General features: G+C 34.3%; 2 protein-coding genes across 4 annotated transcripts; one reads left to right on the forward strand and one right to left on the reverse strand.

The window, feature by feature from the left end:
• The first annotated feature begins 474 nt into the window (after positions 1-474).
• Positions 475-8,507, forward strand: LOC131609670 (sterol 3-beta-glucosyltransferase UGT80A2-like). 3 transcript variants are annotated; one of them, XM_058881447.1, is made up of 14 exons: positions 475-975; positions 1,175-1,304; positions 1,895-2,116; positions 3,238-3,349; positions 3,722-3,892; positions 5,151-5,214; positions 5,695-5,752; positions 5,855-6,032; positions 6,287-6,417; positions 6,972-7,074; positions 7,165-7,247; positions 7,331-7,378; positions 7,468-7,617; positions 8,068-8,505. In XM_058881447.1, the coding sequence occupies exons 3-14, from the start codon at positions 1,919-1,921 to the stop codon at positions 8,257-8,259; spliced, it is 1,488 nt and encodes a 495-aa protein (XP_058737430.1). In that variant the 5' UTR covers positions 475-975; positions 1,175-1,304; positions 1,895-1,918; the 3' UTR covers positions 8,260-8,505. The 3 variants fall into 3 exon arrangements, with proteins under 3 accessions (XP_058737430.1, XP_058737429.1, XP_058737431.1); XM_058881446.1 differs by having other exon boundaries at positions 478-975; positions 1,162-1,304; positions 8,068-8,503; XM_058881448.1 differs by lacking the exons at positions 475-975; positions 1,175-1,304 and having other exon boundaries at positions 1,976-2,116; positions 3,242-3,349; positions 8,068-8,507.
• A 731-nt stretch (positions 8,508-9,238) lies between these two features.
• On the reverse strand, positions 9,239-13,908 carry LOC131609671 (protein LUTEIN DEFICIENT 5, chloroplastic-like). The gene is made up of 15 exons (XM_058881449.1): positions 13,399-13,908; positions 13,031-13,229; positions 12,549-12,620; positions 12,341-12,451; positions 11,883-12,074; positions 11,337-11,498; positions 11,146-11,241; positions 10,960-11,061; positions 10,749-10,781; positions 10,576-10,656; positions 10,403-10,485; positions 10,085-10,216; positions 9,941-10,001; positions 9,778-9,843; positions 9,239-9,693 (listed from the first exon to the last, which is right to left on the reverse strand). Exons 1-15 carry the CDS (start codon positions 13,722-13,724, stop codon positions 9,505-9,507), a joined length of 1,905 nt encoding a protein of 634 aa, XP_058737432.1. The 5' UTR covers positions 13,725-13,908; the 3' UTR covers positions 9,239-9,504.
• Between the last annotated feature and the right edge of the window lie 8,989 nt (positions 13,909-22,897).

A 22,897-nucleotide genomic window follows, 5' to 3' on the forward strand; every position in this document is an offset into this window, starting at 1 on the left:
TCTCAAAATGTTAGTATATATCTTTCAAAATATATCTTTTCACATGAACAATTATATGTTGTTGTTTCACGCGTTACTTCATATATTGAATTGAAGATGCTTACATGCGATGATAATAAACATGGTTTCAGCAAAATTTATAATAAAATTTATTAGTATTTTAGAATTCGGGATATGTAATATTTTTTTATTTCAATATTTATTAGTATGCAATTTTATTATTTATTATATATTCTATTTCAGTTTTTAATTACTTTTATTATTTACTTATATACCTTATTTCAGTTTTTAGTTACTCATTGATACAATTAACTTTACTTGCTTCGCACCGGTTCAAAGTAAAATATTATGTTTGCTTAAGAAGAAAAAGAAAGAAAAAAACAAGTGAGAAAGACACGATGACCATGCATGACCAATGACCATGACGCCATGACGGTGACAATTATGCGTTATGATCGTAGTGGGTATTGAAAAAACAAAAATAGCAGTTACTCCTTCAATTCTTTATTTCATTTTTCAATAAGGTTCATCTGAGTTGTTAATGCAGATGAAGAAGACGTGCAAATGCGGTCAATGTAACGGTCTCGTGAAACCTCTTCTCGTTCTTCCACGTGTCAACTTCGCATATTTTCTCACGCTTTCTCTCCCTCTCTCTCTTTCTTTTTTTCCTGCGAAAACGAAAAGCGAAAAGAAAAGCAAAAGAAAAAGAAGAAGCTATTATTCCTTCCCCATCACCATCACATAACTCTTTCCAACAAATCTTTCATTCTTTTCATCATCATCACATCATCATCATCACATCATCACCATCAGCATAAAACCTATTTTCCTTCATAACCACTCCATTCATAGATTCAACAACCGCTTTCGTTCCTTCACCGTTCTTCTCCGATATGGCGAGTAACAATCACCACCGTTTAGACTCTTCCGGCAGTGACATTTCAGTTTACGTAGACGCAGACGCTACTCCTTCAGGTAATCGTTAGTTTCTCGAGATCGCATTTACTCATGCAATGCTGATGAATACATTACTAATTACGATTTATGATTACGATGATGTTGAAAATTTTGTAGATATAGTAAGAAATTTGAAATTGAAAATGGAATAATAGTTGTGTAGAACTTTGAGCTGTTGTTTTTGGTTGGATTGGCCTTATGCAGAGCGTGTTGACAGGGATTCATCAAGTGCGTCGCAAAATGTTGTGGCTGAACCGTCAAATCACAGTAGGAAAGGTGCTAAAGTTGGAAGGCACAGTGGATTACTGGCTAGGTTCTTTGATGAGAATGTTCCTTTCAAGAAAAGGGTTTGGATTAATCACTTGCACTCTTCAAATTTCATGTTATTGCTATTTTAGAAACTTACTTTTTTTACTTTGTTTTTAGTAAAAAGTTACTAGCAAAGTTTTAAATAACGGTCGCGCAAAAACTTTTTCCGATTTCGATCGGTATAGAAGGTTTCATACTGATTGCAGTGGGTATAGAAGTTTTAATCACAATTTCTTTTTCATTATATAAAAACGGTAAATAACATTATCGGTATCTACACCTTCCGATATCGTTTTATCGCGGTTGTTTTCGCGATAACGGAGCTTTTTTTAAAACCTTGGTCTATAGTGATATATAATAACTTGTTCCAATATCGTTTTTTCGCGGCTGTTTTCGCGATAACGGAGTGTTTTTTTTAAAACCTTGGTTACTGGGGAAAGTAACAACTATGGATCACTTTGTTTATTTTTTCTATTGCCTTGATATACTGATATATAATAACTTGTTCAGCATGCTGATATTCATTTTATATACCTTTCATTGCATCTCTTGATGTTCCTTTATGTCTCTTGAATTCAATATTTGCTTGTTTTCTTAAACGATTAAAAATTGTTTGCAAATATTGCAGCTGAGATGGCTAAAAAAAGCTTCTATGGTTAAGGATGACGGTACTGTAGAAATTGATGTTCCGGGTCATATTAAACATCAGTCTCCTGAAAATAGTTATGAACCTTGCAACGATACATTCATTGATGATATTCAACCTATTCAACCGCGACAAATTGCAATGCTTATAGTTGGTACACGGGGAGATGTTCAGCCATTTGTTGCCATTGGGAAGCGTCTGCAGGTGTTATTCGTTCTTGCTTTCTTCAGTAGTTTTTTTTTAACACCGATTATTTGAAAAATATGTGTTGTGCTGTACATCCTTAATTTTCTCCATGTTTGGGATAATTTACGACTTCCTTTGGAGGAAAGTCATCCAGGTCATGAAAATAATAGGGATTTGAAATTAAGTATTTGAGCTTACTCTGAACATGTTCAGGATAGTAGAAATGATGTGGTACTTTTCACAGAAGTTATAAATTCAATGTTATAAACTGTGGTTATGGTCAGGGTTGTGGCTGCCACCTTGCAAGCTGATGTAGTTTGCAATTGTGTAGGGCCCCAAAGTAATGTAGTCTACCACTCAGAACCTTGGCTATATTGATGAAGAGTTAGACCGTGGTTGTGGTCATGGTTGTGGCTGCCACCTTGCAAGCTGATTGCTTGCAAAATAATTTGACACTAACAAACGTTTTCTAGTGTGCTACTTTTAATTACAAGTTATGATCCTGCTTTGGCTTGGTTAGTTAAATTAGAAAAAAAAGGCTAAGAACGTAACTGGTCTTTTCTTAGTAACATGTGGTTCGGCCTTTCTTTAGCAGGTGGATAGAAAGCTTACATCAAACATTTGGTTTTTGGTTTTAACTATCTATTTCAGGTGGTCCTTCATGTGATGTCCTTACTCCTTACCTGTTAACATTCCAAATAACTTCAAACTCATGTGTTTTACCTCTTTCTCATAAGTTATCCTAGTCGTAACTACCGTTGGCTGTTGCAGTTAATTAATAATGAAAAAAGCATGTCTGTGCCTTTTAGGTTTAAGCGGCACTTGAATAGGTTGAGAGAAACTTTATGCCTGTACAACTTGTAGTTATATGTTGAAAGTAATCCTTTCGGTTGAATTTCCACCCATCCAGCCCATATGATTCATAATAGATGATCACTGAGCTACACTCATTTATTTTCTCTATGGTGTAAGCTTCTCATGTGTTTCACAGTGGATTTTAAATTCCATTTTTTAACTAGTATATACTATATAGTACTTTACAAATTTATGACACTTTCTAAAACCTTGAGGTTTTACTTTTCAATTTTTCATTATCTCCTTGAAATTCAACCTTAATTGTGGGAGAAGTTTCTTTGCAGGCAGACGGCCACAGGGTTAGGCTTGCGACTCATAAGAATTTTGAAGATTTTGTCTTGAATGCAGGCTTGGAATTTTACCCTTTAGGAGGAGATCCCAAAGTTCTTGCAGGGTGTAAGTATTTCTTCTACCATCCAATTCTCGATCTTGCTAAATTCCACTTGTTTTATTTCCCCCTGGAACTCTTTTCTATTAGTAGCTTGACACGACAACATAACTACAATTACAAATTGAAGGATTTCTCATGTAGTTCTATTTCTTATGATTCAAGGCAAACATAATATAGATGAATGTACTGATGGAAACCCTAGCCACCTTCATTGCGGCTACATTTAGTTGCCAGTTTAAAAGACAGTTTGCACATATACCAATTTTTTAGGAGACGGGATGCTTATAAATTATAATACTGTTTTCCAATATTATTATCTTACTCCCATATGCTTTCAAAAGATTTATATAATTATTTCTATACATAATTTTTTCCAGATATGGTCAAGAATAAAGGCTTCTTACCATCAGGACCTTCGGAAATACAATTACAAAGAAGTCAAATCAAGTCTATTATTCACTCTTTGCTTCCTGCATGCAACAGTCGGTACCCAGACTCAAATGAACTATTTGAAGCAGATGCTATAATTGCAAACCCTCCAGCATATGGTAAGATTTACTTAAATTCAGTTTTTCTTTCAATTTCATTAGGCTTTGTCTCACAATAATGTATTGACAAGTTAAGTCTTTTTTTTGCATTACTTAGAATGTAATCAAACATTTTATCAAATAATAAGATTTTGTATACTGACCAAAAGTGTTTTCAACTACAAACTTAAAGTCTCATAAAATGTAAGGCTTTGGATGCTCTATGAAGTGCTTAGTCCAATTTACATAAGTATGTAATGGTAATCTTATGTCTTTATCATTCTTGTACCATCAGCCATTATCAATTAAGCATTCTATAAGCAGCAGCTCACCATGAACTCAAGAATATCTCAATCTAAAATTTGAACTATATTCGGTAATCGTAATATGGTTAAACCCCAAGAAATAAAAATAAAAAACATTGTTGGGATTTTGTTCTTCTTTTTCCATGTATTTTGGCCTCTTGTGGTACTGATGGAGGCCTTACAAGAAAAACTATCTACAGTGCCAAGCTTTAGTTTCCCTAAATCAGGTTCGTGTGAGACCTTAAAGAGCAAGATTCCCTGAGTTCTATGTTAATTGAGTTTGGGAAAATTGACTTCAAAGAGTAGACCTGGTCCAAAGCATAGCATGCAAGTGTTTTAATGGCAGCAACAATTTTCAGGTTATATTGTATGGAAATTTGATGGAAAACAGCTAGAAGAACTATGGTTTTAAGGTCGCATCATTTCATTATGATAAGGAAAAGGGTTACTAATACTTAGTTAGGATTTGTGACAGGTGTGAGTCCTTGGTAATGGTTTTTTTAAGGAAGGGACTGAGGTGTATTTTATTTTCCTAGTCTTACCAGTAGATGAGTGAGATGTCACTCTATTTAGGGTTTTGATGTTGTATTTTCACTACCCTGCTATAGAAGAGGTGGTTTTATGGTAATCAATACAGTGTCTTGTTCTTACTCCTTGTATTTTGTGCTTCTGTTTATACTCCCTCCAGTCTCAATTATAAGCAAAAATAACTAACTACATGCATCTTAAGAATAGTGATTAACTTAATTTAAATTTTTTTGATGTAATCAGTAAAACAATTATATTTTCCAAAATACCTTTTCTTTTTAATTAATTTTGTAGGGGAACTTGTTTAGTTGAAGTTTCAAAGGAAGTTCGTTGCGGATAGAAATGATTGCAAGACTAACTGATAGTCAGAGATTTTTTTACAGCTATTATGTATAATAATAGAACTAAAAATATTGTTATATTAATGTTGTTATGAACTTATGCAGGGCATACTCATGTTGCTGAGTATCTAGATGTTCCGCTGCACATATTCTTCACAATGCCGTGGACGTAAGTCTTATTTGCTGAAATTGGTTAATCTTGCATTTAGTTATCTATATTTTTTTGTTGGGTTGCATTTTTGTTGAGAATCTCACATTGAGAATGATATGGATTGTTAACGTATTTAAAAGATGGAGGCCTCCCTCGCCTTATAAACTGGTAGTTTTGTAGCGTTGAATTAGGTTCAATCTAAAACCTAAGATGTCATCAAAGCATGTCCTAGATTGTTGGGTCTCCTTGGTCACACTTCACATTGGATATGATATAACTTGGAAATGTATTTATAAGCAAGAGACATCTCTCATCTTATAACCGGTTTTATGGGATTGAGTTAGGCTAAAACCAAGTTGTAAGAACTTCTAGCACAAGTTCTTTCATTTTTTGTGAATCATTCATTCACTTAAATTTAATATAGTTCCCATTTTTGCTCAATTGTTGGAGATATTTTTGTTTGCTTTTTTTTTAAAATTATATTTGACCATATTCCAGGCCTACTAATGAATTTCCTCACCCTCTTTCCCGTGTTAGGCAGCCAATTGGATACAGAGTGAGTCTAGTCTTCGTTCTGTTAATCTGAAATTAACTAATTTTTAGTTACCTTATGACATGTTTAAGTTATATTTTCTATATTGTGCTTTGAGCCTTTCAGCTGTCATATCAAATAGTTGATGCTTTAATCTGGCTTGGAATACGAGATTTAATAAATGAGTTTAGGAAGAAGAAGCTGAAGCTAAGAGCTGTTACTTATCTACGTGGATCTTACACTTCCCCTCCTGACATGCCCTATGGTTATATTTGGAGTCCCAGCTTGGTCCCTAAACCAAAAGGTTTGATATTTATTATTAGTGTAATCTCATATCATTATAGTATGCACTGTTTCCCTCTTGATGTGCCATCTGTAGTTCTGAGAAATTGTTATTCTAATATAGGGTTGATACTTTACCTACTGTCACATCATATTGTTTATTTCTTTCTTTCAAGTTTATGCACTTACTTTCTCTGGCCTAGTTTGTCACCCACTTAAGCTGCTTTATGAATAATGTTGAGATAGTCTGATTCTGTTTTACTTCTCAATCTGCAGATTGGGGACCTAACATTGACATTGTTGGATTTTGTTTCCTTGACCTTGCTTCAAATTATGAACCACCAAAACCGCTGGTAGATTGGCTCGAAGAAGGAGACAGCCCTATCTATATTGGATTTGGTAGCCTCGTGAGTTTCTATAACTACATGTTTAGGTCACCTGATCACACTGATAAATCTAGGGATACACTGTTTAAGTATAACTTTTCAATGTATAATTTTCCATAATCATTAATCAAGTGTGTGTGTGTGTGTGTGTGTGTGTGTGTGTGTGTGTGTGTGTGTGTGTGTGTGTGTGTGTGTGTGTGTATATATATATATATATATATATATAAATGAAAGTTGGAAGATCATTTTTTTTGAAGTGTTTGAGGAAATGTTCGTAACGTAAAGATCAGTTTTTCCAAAATCCACCGAGCATAAGAGACCCGTCTTTAATGAAATTTGCATCAGTATTGAAATGTATTTACATTTAGAAACAACAATAGTAAAGGGTAACTCTAGAAACAAAAAGAAGAACTTTACCAGTTCTGGAAAAGATCAATTCAATAGGCATTCACCAGACCAGCCATTTGAAACGGGGGCTACAAACCTATAATTCTGAGCTTAATCATCTTGTTTATATACACCTATGCTTTTATTACAAACTTGCATTCTAAATTTTGTTTTGAATTTCAAAACAGCCTCTACAGGAACCCGAAAAAATGACAAGAATTATTGTTCAAGCTCTGAAACGAACAGGGCAGAGAGGTATCATCAATAAAGGGTGGGGTGGTCTTGGGAATTGTGAGTCTTGATTTCTACTTCGAGCATGCCATCAGTTTACATTATTTTGCTGCTCTGATTGTGAAGCATGTAGTGATTTCTCTTTCTTAGTGGCAGAACTAAATACCTCCAAATCTGTGTACTTACTGGACAACTGTCCGCATGATTGGCTATTTCCACGATGCACTGCTGTGGTACGTACTAATTTTTTCTTGGTGGGAAGTATATTTATTTTGAATTATAAATGAATCTCGGTTGATAGTTGCGAATGTTTCAGGTACATCATGGGGGCGCTGGAACAACTGCTGCTGGTCTTAGAGCTGAAGTAATTAGTGCAGTCTGAAATATTCTAAATAGAGTATTATACTATACATGTATCTCTAACGAGTTATCTCTCCTCTCTTTTATTTGTAGTGCCCAACTACAATTGTACCATTCTTTGGGGACCAGCCATTTTGGGGAGAGCGGGTGCACGCCAGAGGAGTAGGTCCCGCTCCCATCCCGGTAAAGGAGTTTACATTGGAAAGGCTGGTTGATGCCATACGCTTTATGCTGAATCCAGAGGTAATGTTCAATGGATATCACATCAGTTAGTGTTGTGAATGTAGCATCATTACGACGTACAATGAATTTCCTTGTTTAAGATGCACAAGCATCTGACACCATAATGAACCAGGCAAAAGGGGACTATGCTTTACCTAAGCAGCAATAGAAAATAGCTTATGCTTATCTGACATAATTTATCCGCTGAAATATAAGGATTTATATATTATGCTATAGGAAAGTGACTCCTACATTTTGGAGACAATAAAAATAAACGACCATTATACAGTTTCCAACTTTTATAAAAGAATATTGAACAGATGGATGTAATGTTAACAAATATCAGTGATCATATTATAGATACTACCTATTAAGTATGCCAATCAGTGCTGTTTGTTCATTGACAAAGGGACTTTTCTTCTAGTCTTATTTTAATGTCTTTTGATCTATTGTTCTGTGTTTTTTATGCAGGTGAAAGTGCGGGCTGTTGAACTTGCCAATTCCATGAAAAACGAAGATGGGGTTGTGGGAGCAGTTAACGCCTTCTATAAACATTATCGACCCAAAAAACCTGATACTAAGGATGAGTCCAAGCCAGTAGCCTCAATAAATAAACATTTCTCCATACAAGGATGCTTTGGTTGCTACAAGTCTTCTAGATAAATAGGTCCTTACATAGATCTCGATGTAATCATGTTTATTCTTCAGTCGATTGTGAAATGTAAATTGTCCTGCTGATTTTGTTGGGCTTCTCCAGAAATAGTTCAGAACAGTCCAGTGTTATTATCCAATTTACCGTCAATAGTGTTATTAGGATAAATTGAAGGATTTTGTTGAGCTTCTACAATTTATATTTTCCCTTTTCAATTTAATGTTTATAGTTTTCATCTCCCTAAAACTCTGCAACTAGGGTTGTTCATGGTACAGTTTATTAAAAGAATAAACCGAATCGAACTAAATCATAGTAAAAGTTTAATTAAATTGAACTGAATCGAACTAAATCATATTAAAAGTTTATTTAAATTGAACCGAACCGTTTCAATTTATTCAGAACCAAATCGAACCAAAATTATTGGTTTGGTATACCGTTTTGAAATTTCGAACCGTACTGAACTGTTAGTAGACAATTTTTTTCCAAACCGAACCGTGAAACTATTTTCCTTTTTATAAAAAAAAATTAAAAACTTGTTTTTAGTATTTTAATATTTTCAATTTAAAACTCGTTTTTAGTATTTTAATATTTTCAATTTAAAACTCGTTTTTAGTATTTTAATATTTTCAATTTAAAACTCGTTTTTAGTATTTTAATATTTTCAATTTAGATTCAGTTCAGTTTACTATATGGTTCAGTTCTAGAACTGTTCTAGAACTGTTTGTACAATATAGTATGGTTCACTAACCAAACATAACGGTTCAATTAGTTTAACTTCAGTTCGATTCACAGTTTATTTGAACAATCCTACCTGCAACGCACGGGTTTTGGACATAGTTGTATAGAAAAACACATGAAATATAAGAGAACCTGATTACCTTATTTAACATCTTAAACTGCTTTCTTTGTTGATAATTCATTTTAACAATAAAAGTTAGTTCATGTAATTGCAAGCCTCGATCGATCCTTCATTTTGGGAACAAAAAGATAAACACAAAATAACAAAAAATGCATATATAGAATAAAACTTGTAACTTTGATCCACATTCATAGTATTGCTGACCCTACATAGATGATAATCTATATTGACTTAAATACTATATTTCTTTAGAAGCTTTTTCAATAAGAAATGACCTGTGACTTGTACTCTATTTACTATGAATTGTGAAGGATTTGAAGTTTTGCTCTCTTCCTTTTGAAAAAGGAACTAACAAATAATCAATTCATTTTATGTTATATGAATCCATTTCCAGAAATCAGGACTTTTGAGCCTGAAAAACTTGGCCTTTCTGACTTATTTCCTCTTGATCAGAAATGTTCTTGGACGGATCCACTTCCAATGTCGACATCTGTAACGAGGGCACAATAGGAGGTTTTATTCTGCGAGTTACAGTCATATTCAATCCTTGTGTTGTATGAATTGTGGCTCCAGTAGTCATCACAACCTATAAACAGACAATGAGTTGAGTCAATAGGGACCAAAACCGAGTATTACTAAAATATCGCAATAAAGTAACAAACAAACTTACCGGTGGAGCTCCAATCGCCATTTGAAAGTTGAACCGTCGAACAAGCATTGCAAGGGCTACTATAGTCTTTACGATAAGTATCATAAAAGCATACGAACAATTATTGTTACGTTAGTATGTGTACAATATTTGCCCTCAACAAGTCTTAAGTATAAGTGCGTACCTCGTATGAAGCAAACATATCCCCTATACATTTTCGCGGTCCTCCACCAAATGGAAGATATCTGATAGAAAGAATAACATATTAATTATTTGCTTGTTTATTATAAATCATGCAATGCAAGTTGATAAGATAGAGGTAATATACTTGAAGTTTTGATTCGTCTCGTTAGGGTTAGGTCCATCTAACGGCCATCTTTCCGGTTCAAATTTATCGGCACCATCCCACAGGGTTGGACTGCGATGCAGGTTCCAGACAGATATAAAGATATCTTCTCCTCTGCAAATAATTAACGTGAAATTTAAATTCACCGTATTTAAGAAAGAAAGACTCAGAATATTGCATGTTGAGGGAAAAAATGTATTATATCACATATTGTGTGGGAATAAAAGTTAATGCAGTTATACAAGACAAGAAACTTCGACGAAACTGTTCTTAACCAGCTAAACAAGATGATAGTTTTACCTTTTTATAGGATATTCTCCAAGTACGTCATTTTCAAGAGAGCGACGAATCAACACGGGTGGTTGTGGATAAAGCCTCAATGACTGAAAATTGAGTATATGAAGAAAAGTTCATCTCTTGCTTGCTATAAATAATCACTTTAACACATGATGGGAGATATGTCATCTTTGTACCTCGTTAATCACTCGAGTTGTATATTTGAGTTTCTTCATGTCTTCAATAGTTGGAAATCGATCACCAAGCACCGAGTCAACCTGTGAAAATGTATATATTATCCTATTCTTGCGATCAAGAAATCTAATAGGATACTTTGATAATAATGCGAAAGCTAAGGATCTCATTAAACCTCTTCTTGGAGCTTTGACACGACACTAGGCTCCTGCAGCCAATATAAAACAAGAAAAAAAATATTATTTTTCATATTTGACAACAAAGAAATAAGTGTGTGCATTTTTTGGTCTAGCTTTACGGCAGGCACACACAAGCACACATGTGTATAGATATAGATATAAATAAACACATTTATTTTAATTTAATCTTAGCCACAAATTTATTACCTTTGAAAGAAGATAAAAGGTCCAAGTTAAAACAGCGGCCGATGTTTCATGTCCAGCAATGAGCATTGTCATTAAGTCGTCGCGAAGTTGTTTACTTGAAAACTACAAGGAGTCGTTACTTTCATAGTTTGCACTTACATCAAGTTTCTCTATTAATTAAAATAATTTGAAAAGCAGCTAACATACATCATCTCCGGACGCCAACAAGAAGTGAAGAATACTTGGATCTTGTTCATTCATGTACTCTTCGTGAAACTGTAGCTCTTCTTCATCCACCATTCTCTGTAAACGATAATTGCACATTACATACGTATCTTACTTGAATCTATTTTGAGAACATAAGCTTGGCGTTTGTGTCGATGAAATGACAAAATTACCTTGCATATTGCGATGAGATTGTTAAGTGTATCATTGACAAGCTTGAGAGATGCAGCAACCTTCCTTTGACGTGGGGATATGTCTTTCCATATTGGGATATCCCAGACGGGAATAGGAGAAACGCTTCGATCTTCTGCTTCTCTCAGTACGGTATAAACAGCCTGACTAATTAGGTAAAGTGCAACAATTTGAAACTTGTACATGGTAACTTCACTCAGAATAAGCAAAATAAATTGTAAACCAGAGCAACAACCAAAAAAGGATAGAAAGGTAAGAAGCGGCGGATCCTTTAATTTCTATTAAGGTAAAAAATGGAGCCGAAAGAAGTTGGCTGCTGATGGGGGCAATTGCCTCCATATCAATATACTACTCTGGTCACTATTATAAGCGAATATTCTCTTTTCAGGTTAATTGAGTAATTAATCTGTCTGATCTATATCGAGACCGATAAATAAACTATTCACTGAACCTGAAAATGGAATCTTTGCTTATAATAGTGACTAAAGGGTGTATGCCTGGGTACGGGAATATTCCAAAATGTTTACCTCAATTATACCAGTATCATTTGATAAACTATCAAAATCATAATTGAACACTGCTTTGCCAATGACGTCCAGCGTCAATCGAGAGAAAAGTGACTCCATCTCAACATCTTCTCCATCTGATGCAGCAGTATCTAGCTTCTGGCAAAGCCTATCTGTAGCTTGTCCAAAAAGGCCAATCATAGCTGCTACAAACTAAAATCACAATCAAGAAACAAAAATCAAGAGCAAAATAGAGAAGTTTTAAAAGTGATTTCAGAAAAAAAAAAGTGAAGTAGTTGCAAGCATTTCCAAACACCATAAAATGAATAGATCCAAATGTCATAAACAGCTTTGTAATAATTTTTCCAACCTCAGAAAGGAACTCTTTGATTCATGACAATAGCAGCCAAGAAATATATATTGGATATGATTCAACAGTGACTATAAGTAAATCAGTCTAAGAAAGAGCATTAGAAAACCTTCAGATGCAATGCTGGAACTATAGCACGCCGTCTAACTCGCCATATTTCTCCATCAGCTGGGATAAGTCCTTTCCCCATTACAAAATCAAGAATCTCAGCCAAGATACCCTGCACGTGGAGAAGTAACAAACAATATAAGGAAGAAGTGCCAGAGCATAAAAGCAATTGTATAGTGTAAATCATTGTTTAATGTTGATTTGATTACCTTAGAATAAGCCTTTGCGTTGTCTTTCAATATGTGTTTTGCAATAGCCGGATCCGATACTATCAGAAAGGACTGCAAAATATCCAATAAAGAAAGTCAATTATCCCATTTAATGCAACTTTTACTATCGACATAATAAGGTGAGAGGAGTCTCTCCCCATCTCAGTGCCATGGCAAATAATCAAAATGATTACCTATGGTGCACCAACACATTCAACTACTTCTACTTTCATAGGTGATTACAAAGCACCTACTAATGAGGGACCCTTTGATCGTAACAAACCTAAGTTATTCAATTGTCATGGATAGAAGATCAAGCATGTGAGTCAAACCCTCATCAACTATCCGATATAAGGGGAACAGATCCTCTCCATTTTTTCTCTCATGTTTTCTCAAGTTTCGAATCTCAAAATCCTCATACAAGACATTATTTTCAACGAGAAAATGAACTAAAATTCAGCTGGAAAAAAGAGTTAACTAACCTTTGGACCAAAATTAAGCCTGAAAATCCCACCATATGTGATGAAAAGTTCATACAAGGGAATGAAGAAAGCCTCACTTCGAATGGCTTTAATCGACCCTTTCGCCTCCGGAATTTTGGGATACAAGCCAAATAAAAACTCCAGAATCTCATTGGGCACTCCCAAATTTGACAAGCTCTTCTTTAATACAGAAGGCAAACTATATCAACCCCACAACAAAAAAGCAAACAAAAATCACTTTGGAACTATCCCCAAATCAAATTTATACTTTAAATAATGATGATATTAACACCAACCCATCATAGAATTAAGACAAAGAATCAAGAATAGAATCAAAATTTGAAAACTTTAAGGTTTTTGATACATACCCAGATTCCTGTTTGACAGTGAACTCTCCTGATGCAATTCTAGCAGACAATTCAGCTCGTTGTTTCTCTTCAACAAGTTGCTCCACGCTCTTAACACCATCATCAACTGAATCATTTGGCCCTCTACCATTTAAAGAGGAACATGCAATCAGTGATGAACAAGATCCTCTTTGTGTTGTTAATGAAGAACGTTGAAGGAAAGAAGAAGAAGAAGGAGGAAAGTTGGTGGTGGGTTTGAGTGCTTTTATGGTAGTATATTTGGAATGAAGGTTTTTTGTGGGAACTGAAAAAGGAGGAGCATGAAGAAGAGTAAGATGAGAAGCCATAGAAAAATTAGATAACACACAAAATTGGTGTTACAAAAGTAACATCCAATTGGGGAAGAGATAAGTTAAGGGATTAATAAACAACACTTGTAGAACTGTGTTTGTGTCAGCTTCTAAGTTGGAATCTTTTGGATAGATATACCATTTCAAGTTTTGTTTATATGAGAATGAGATTGAGTCAATAAGTACGACAACTAAGCGTTGTAAAAGCTTCTTTTTGTTAAGGATACTAACACAAAAAATAATAGATTCGTACAAAATTATTGTTGCTCATATATAATATCATTAAATCAATATCATGAAATTGAGTATTTTATATAAAAAAAAAAGTATTTGTTTGTTTTATGTTGAAAAGAAAAATTAATATATACTAAACAAAACAATGATTACAACTAAATTAATAAAACTTGATCATAAAATAAAAAAAGGAAATAATTAAAGTTATCATTGGTCGGGTTCTAGTAGACTTGTTCCACATCGATGAGTTAACGATCACTTTTACGAGTTAATTGTTAGTTGTGTGTATTTTGGGGTGGTTGGGAATAACTCTTTACTTCATCTGTAGCATTTAGTATGTCATGGCTTTTTTATGTTGTTGATGAAGTTCTTATATATGTCTCTGTTAAAATTTACTTTGTTGTCTGTTGATGTGAATTGGTAGTGTGGTTGTGTTGTAACTTGTATGTTAAGTTAATGTTTCAATTGAAAGGTAGTAAAATTTTGGTTTTTGGGGTGAACTCTTGTGTTGAAAAAAAAGAAAATTGATGTTGGGGTGTTTGAAAGTTGTTGTTTGGTTAAAGTGTTGGTTGCGTGTGTGAATATGTGTTAGAGTGGTTGGTGTAATTTATTGTGAAAAATTAGGGTTAAATTAGTTAGTGCATGAGACACTTTTAGTGAGGAGAGAATGATATAAAGAATAAGGAAAATAAGGATTGATATTATTGAATTGTACAAAATGAATTACAAAGTATGTTTGTTTATATAAAATTAACTTGTACCGTATGTAGGCTAACAAATCCTAATTGGGTTTGGGCTTGAATTACTCAACTTGGATTATATCTAATATCTCAACATACCCCGTATAATCCAAGTTGTCGAACATAAGCTAATCATAGTCGATCTAAACTATTCCTAATTTCTTTCTCAAATTCAGGAATTTGTCGATCTTCAATCCTTTGGTGAAAATATCGGCCAATTGTGCTTCACTTGAACAATTTCTTACTTCAAGTTCACCTTGATTTATCTTTTTTCCTTAAGAAGTGAAATTTAGCTTCAATATGCTTACTCCTTCCATGCAGAACTGGATTCTTTGCAACATTAATATTTGACTTGTTGTCGATCTGCAGCACCATAAGTTTCTTCACTTAGACCTCGATCTCTTCAAGCACATATCTAATCTAAATTGTTTGGCACGCACCATAAGATCCTGCTATATATTCAGTCTCACACATTGACAATACCACCACAGGTTGCTTTCTCAAGCACCATGAGATTGGGGCACTAAAAACTTGAAAGAAATAGCTAGTTGTGCTTCTTCGATCTTCCTTATCTCCACACTAATCAGCGTCTGAATAACAAGTAACCACAACTTCTTTGCTTCCAGAATCTCGTCGAAATAAAATTCCATAGTTTATCAATCCTTTTAAGTATCTCAAGATTCTTCTTGCAGCCTTCATATGTGACACCATTGGTTCACACAAATATGTACTCATTAATCCAACCGCGAAACCTATATTAGGTAGACTGTTGCATACATACCTCAGAGATCCAACAATTTATTTAAACAAAGTTACATCGACTTTGTTTTCCTCTGCATACTTCTCCAATTTCAAATTTGGTTTGAAAGACGAAGATGCAAGATTCGAGTCTTCCATCCTAAATCTCTTGAGTATCTCTTTGACATACTTCCTTTAATGTAGCACCATATGTTGCTTTGACATTTGAAATTCCATGCCTAGAAAATACGAAAAGTTTCCCATATCTGACATTTCAAATTACCTCTTCACCAGCTCTTTGAACTTCGACAGGTTCTCAAAGCTATTTTCAGTTACTAGCAAGTCATCGACATATAAGCAGATGATTGTTATATCTTGTTCTACAACATGAACATAGACACCATACTTAGATTTGCATTTGACAAATCCCAATTTGACCAAGTATGAGTCGATCTTCTTATTTCATGCCCTAGGTGCCTGCTAGAGGCCATAAAGCGCTTTGTGTAACTTATACACCTTACGGCTTCTTCTTGAGTCACAAACCCTTGAGATTGTGTGACATAGACCTCTTCTTCTAAGGTTCCATTCAAAAATGTTGATTTCATATCTAAGTGAAATGTCTACCAACCTTGCTTGCATGTCAAGGTGACTAGGGGTGTTCAAAACCAAACCAGCCCAATATAAAACCAAAAAAGTGAACCGAACCAAACTAAAACTGCAAAAAACCGCATTAGTTTCGGATGTGTTTGGGCCATTTTGTAACAAAACTGCGCGGTTCAGTTAGGTTTGCGGTTTGCAATTTACAAACCAAATCAAACTGCATTACGTTTTAACCAACATTCACTTAACCCACAACCAACACAAACTCAAACCTATTATGTCTTAGCCTTACGATTACGAATGATTTTCCCTTCCTCACACAAAAGGTTCTAGTCTAAGTCTTCTCAAATCTCACCTAGAGATATCGTGCCTTTTTCTCATTTTCTTTTTCAAGTACATATCACCTTTTCTTCTCTAGTATCTCATCTCTTAAGTTCTTTCTTTTTCATCTTATTATTTTTATTCTAATGTTCTCTCTTCCAATTATATTTTTAATGCTCCTCTTATTCTCTAATCTCTCCTCTCTTTTGTTTTTTTATTTTCATCTTTTATAATCTTTCACTCCTCTTTTTTTCTATTTCAATATAATGTTTTTGATATTATTTTATGCTACTATTTTATGTTTTTTATTCCACTTTTATCTAATCTTATTTTTGTATATTAAATGAGAAGTTTTTGTCCAAATATGACGAGTTTTGTTGTTATTTGAAAATGCATAAATGATTAAATACAAAGCTATGTCGTCATCTATATGTGTATGTATGGCTCAATAATTTTTTTTAAAAACCGAACCAACCCAAACCGCATTGGTTTGGTTTGGTTTAATTCTAAAAGCCAACTGAACCGCACACTTTTTTCTCTTGCGGTTCAAATATTTTTTACGTAAAAACCGCCCAAACCGCACCGCAGACACCCTTAAAGGTGACAACCAATATGCCAGTCTCCAATCTTGTGACAGGTGCAAATACTTTAGAGTAGTCGAGTCATGCTCTCTGAAGAAATCTTCGAGCTACTAATCTTGCCTTATGTCTTGCTATTGATCCATCAGCATTGTGCTTCAACTTGAACACCCACTTCACTTTGATAGCTTTTGTGTGTTCTGGCAATTCGACTAACTCTCATGTGTTGTTTCTTTCAATTGTCTGTAACTCTTTGACCATAGCAGACTTCCATTGTTTATTCTCTAAAGTCGCGTTATAGTTGATTGGTTTAGCACCTGAAAGTAAAGCAAAATGAACTATATCTCCATTTGGTGTGACTTCGGCATCGCTAGTCACTTCATAGTCTTGAAGTCTTGTTGGACGAACTCTAATTCTTTGAGATTTTTGGCTTGTACCAGCCACACCCTATTCGACTTCGATTGTGTCGGGAATGTCAGCAACTGCTTCGACTGGAATATCAACAATTTCTTCTACTTCGACTTGATCAGTTTATTCGTCAAAGCCATAGCTCACCAATGGCTTGTTAATTGCATTACCAGAATTCCAATCCCGGACAAAATTTTCATCAATAACAATATCTCGACTCAGCATGATCTTCTCATTAATTGGACTGAATAACCTATATGCTCCAGTTTTATGATGCTTGTAACAAATAGAGACAAACACCTTCAGATGACTCACTGATGGTCGTTTTCCACTCCACACTTTTTCGGGAACCTTATTCTTCAATTTATTAGTAGGGCACCTATTCAGAATATAAACAGCAGTGGAAACAACTTCACCCCGTAAGGATTTTGAAAAAAAATTATGCGTCAACATGCATCTCGCCATATCCAATATGGTTATGTTTCTTCTTTTTGCAATTCCATTATGTTGTGGCGTATATGGAGCAGTTACCTCATGATCGACACCATGTTCTGCACAGAATTCTTCAAGCATCTTGGATGTGTATTCACTACCTCCATCTGTTTGCAGAACTTTGATCTTCTTCTCGCTCTGGTTTTCGACAAGTATCTTAAATCTCTTAAACATTTTGAATACTTTGTCATTTTTCTTGATCGCATAGATCCAGAGCTTTCGACTAAACTCATCAACAAATGAAACAAAATACATGCTTCCACCAATGGTTTGCTCTTTGAACGGTCCACATACATTTGCATGTACAACTCCGAGTATGAAGGATGATCGCATTGGCATAGTCAAAATGAAAAAGTTTCTGGATTGCTTTATGACTAAGCAACCTTCATAAAGTTTGTCGGACATCACAAGACTTGGTATGCCATTTACCACCTCTTGACTAATCAGCTGATTGAGTGACCTAAAGTTCAGATGGTGTCATACCCTGATTTTTTGACCTAAGATCCCACATCATATGCATCAAATCATTAAGTTATTTGAATTCATAGACACGCATAACATTTTATTCATCTGGTTATCACGCACAAGTTGACGTTCAAGTGGTTCATTGTCATGATCATAAAGGAGTTTGAATCACATATTTCTTGTGATTTGGGTTTTCCCATTTTTAAGAGATCATCATCTTCATCAAAATCTCATCATTAGGGTTTCATCATTGGTTCATTAGATGATTGAAGTCAGCTAGGGTTTTGGCATTCATAAAAAAACAGGAAATAGAGTTTGTGGGTTGAGCTCCAATGTGCATCATGAAGGTGCGAGAAACACAAGAAATGGGGGGTTGGAATTGGGTTGCATTGAATATAAACTTTTTGCAACTGAAACACACGGTTAACAAGTGAATAAATATAGATGAACACAACTATTTTTTGTAAGAATAAGATTGGTTCTGCATCTGGCCTTTGATTTTTAAGATAACTTTACATGTTATCTTAAAGAACAATAGTATACACTAACAATTTTATTTCTATTATGTGGTTGTTGCCTTACAGGTTCTGACTCTGATAATAAGGTGTGTGACATCATTAGGTTCTGAACTAAACACTCTGGAAGAATACTAGTGCTGTGTTATAATGGAAGTCAAGATTCTGGAAAGCTACTTGTGCAACAGTTTCAAGGAACGTTAGTACAAGAGCTTTTGATCGTGACTTTGTAAGGAAGCTTTGGAGGCCTTCTAAAGCTTTACTTTTGTGTCCCATGTTCTGAAGATGCTGAAGACGAGGTTCTGGTGAACAAGTTCTAAAGATCTGAAGACGTTGCTTCTGAAGACCAACTGTTGAAGACTCTAAAGACGAGGTTCTGCTGAACAAGCTCTGAAGACTCAAAGACTTAGGTACTGAAGATTCAAGTTCTGATCATCTACAATATGCTTTAATCAACATACAATCAAAAGCCTCTAAAGACTTAGAAGATAAATAACGACTTGCGTGTGATGGTGAGCATAAAAGTACTAACCTAAATTTTGACCTCTACTCTTATAAGATGGCGTAAGGACAGTCGAACATGTGCTTGTTATCTGCCATTTCCACCATGACCGTTGAGGACTTTACAGCTGTACTTTGTATTTCCTATTCTACCCTCTAGCGACTCTGTCCTACTCTATAAAGGAAGTCATTGGAAGAATTTGAAATCAACGAAATAGTTCTACAAAACTACACCAAAGTGCTGCAAAAACACTTTTAGAGAAAATCTTTGTATAGTTTTGTATTTTTAGCAAGGAGCTTTTTTCAATATCTTGCTTTCAACGCTTTTGTGTTGTTGTACTTATACATTGTGTAATCTTCTTATTAGAAGCATCTTTGTAATACACACTTATAATCAACTTGGTTGATTGTTTCCTTGGGGGACTAGGTGCTAGTTAGAAGCCATGAGAAGACTTTGGTTGCAGTCATAGTGCTTTTACGATAAGGATCAGCTGAACTTGTTGGGGTTGTCTGCAAGGTTGATCATAAGCTTATTGTGGTTGTTTCCTTGAGAGATTATGTGCTAGTAAGGAGTCTCAAGAAGGTATTGGCTATGGTCAGTGTGCTTGTCTGTAATCAATTTGGTTATAGTGAATTCAGTCCTTATTGAGAAGGCAAAATCACCTTGGCGGGTGGACCAGAGTAACTTCTTTAACAGTGAACCGAGATAAAAATTATTGTGTTCATATATTTTTATTCACTTGTTAACCTTGTGTTTTGAGTTGCGAAAATATTATATTTGATGCAACCCAATTCAAACCCCCATTTCTTGTGTTTCTCACACCTTCACTTTTATCCTGGTTCACTATTAACGAAGTTACTCCAGTCCATCCTGCCAAGGTGATTTTTCCTTCTCAATAAGGACTTAATCCATTATAACCAAACCGATTACAGACAACCATAATAACCACAACCAATATCTTCTTGAGAATTCTAACTAATACTAGTCCCCTAAGGAATTAACCATAATAAGTTTGATCTACCTTGTTGACAACCCCCAACAAGTTCAATTGATCATTATCCTGAAACCACAATGACCGCAGCCAAAGTCTTGAGAATTCTGACTATCACTTACTCCCTTAAGGTATCTATCAACTACCATTGATTACAAAGATGTGTATACCAAAATGCTTCGAATAAGCAGATTACACGATGTTTAAGTACAACAACCCAAAAGCATTGAAATCAATATACGAACAAAAGCTCCTAGCTATTAATATAAAATCATACAAAGATTTTCTCTAACAGAGTTTTTGCAGCACTTTGGTATAGTTTTGTAAAACTGATTTGTTGCATTCAAATTCTTCCAATGTCTTCCTTTATAGACAAGGATAGATTGGTTAGAGGGTAGAATAAGTAATATAAAGTACATCTATAAAGTATCCAATGGTCATGGTGGGAATGGTAGATAACAAGTACAACTAGAATTGTCCTTACATCACCCTATAATACTAGAGGTCACAGTTTACGTTAGTACGTTTATGCTCACCATCACACGCAAGTTGTTTTTGATCTTCTAAGTATTTAAAGAATTATGATTATATGTCGATTGAAGCATGTTGTAAAAGCATCATAACTTGTGTCTTCAGAGCCTAAGTATTTGAATCTTCAAAACTTGTTCAGCAGAACCTTGTCTTCAGAGTCTTCAGCATTTGGTCTTTATAAGAGATGTCTTCATATCTTCAGAAATTTTTTAGCAGAACCTTTATCTTCAGCATTTTCAGAATATGGGATAACAAAAACAAATCTTTAGAAGGACTCCAAAGCTTCCTTCCAAAATTCACGATTAAAAGCTCTTGTACTGACACTGCTTAGAACCGTTGCAGAAGTAGCATTCCAAAATGTTGACTTCCTTTATAACATAGGTAAGTATTCTTCTAGAGTGTTGAGTTCAGAATTTGATGATGTCACACGCTTTCATACCAGAGTCAGAACCTGTTTAGCAAAAGCTACACACTAGACAAAAACCATTAGAGTACACAATTGTTCTTTAAGATAACATGTAAAGTTATCATCAAAACTTAAAACCAGATGCATAATCAATCTTGTTCTTACACATCATTCAAGAGATCATCAATAATATCATTCTATGATCCTTAAGATATCTCAATATGATGAAGATTGTATCATGATCCTAATGTTTCATTGAATTTGGAAAATTTGAAATTCATTAGATGAAAAGTCAACTGCTCAACGTCAAAGTTTGACTTTTAAGATTTTTTTGTCAAATATGGACTTCTCATGACAAATATCATGAAAATATGGTTGATGAGTGAATTTGATCAAGAGAAATCATGAAAATATAGGTAACTTGCAAAAAGGGCCAGATTGAAGAGATTGAAATTTTTTCTAAGTACCAAATTACATATTCAAGTAGCCAACTTCTCAAGATTGTAACTTCTTCCTCAAGCAACCAAAATGAGCAAACAAGGGTTGCATCTCAAGGTCATATATCATACTACACCATAGTGAAAATTTTGAATTCAAAAGCACTCCTCATTTAATCACGGGATCATGACAAAGTGCTATGACAAAGTGCTATGTCAAAGTTGTGGAATTGTCAAAAACTTAAATTTTTTCTAAGTGTTTTTCAGCTTCAACATTGGATTTTGTTGGCCAGTTTTCTTTATGATCCAAGTTGATTCAAAATAAATTCTTAATATCAAATTTGTATTATGTGATCTCATCTTTCCAATGGTACCAATAACATGAATTTCTTTTGCTTGAGCACCAAGTTTCGATGAGGAGAAGTGGCCATGGTAGAGCTAAATTATAGGTCCAAAGCCATGTCCAATTTCATGTCCAAACCAAATCCAAACCTTGAGATCTTTGCTTGCAAGCCTATGTTGCTTCTAAATCTCATCAAATGGTGTGTTTTACTCAAACCTTTGGTGCATTACACAAGTGTTTAAGACATTGTTCAAGATTCATGCCATTCTGGCTATGAAGATTAGTAGCTAAGGCTCCTTTATGAAAAAAAACCTATGCCAATTGTACCGTATTGAAGGCAAATCTAAATATTTTTTTTTATAATAAATTATTAGTGATGAATTATTTTTTTGAAAAAGGCAAAATGAATTAGTGATGAATTGTTAGTATGTATATACATTCTTGCTAATATTTGATCACCCAATTTGATTTATTGAGGTGGTGGATCCTAAGCTGAGGATTTCTATTTTACAATTTGTGATTTGGATCCTAGATTAATCAGTTGTTATTCGAGAACTTCGATTATAAGACCTTCTTATTTTTATGAATTAGAGAAAAGTAATCACTTATTACAGCGAAAATGAGTGATGCACTGTCAACCAATAACAACAATGTATCCCATTAAATTTAACTGTAATTTTCAAATTATTAATATGACATGAACAATATATTTTTATTGGATTTTATTTAAAAAAAATTATAATAGAAAATATAAATTTAAATAATTTTCAATATAAAAAAGTGAAAGGAGAATTAAAATAGTTTAAATTTAAAAAATTAATTCTATAAATAAGTTAAAGTAGGAGATAAAACTTAATTAAATTTGAAAA

The sequence above is a fragment of the Vicia villosa genome, linkage group LG6 (assembly GCF_029867415.1).
Source record: "Vicia villosa cultivar HV-30 ecotype Madison, WI linkage group LG6, Vvil1.0, whole genome shotgun sequence".
Lineage (NCBI taxonomy): Eukaryota > Viridiplantae > Streptophyta > Magnoliopsida > Fabales > Fabaceae > Vicia > Vicia villosa.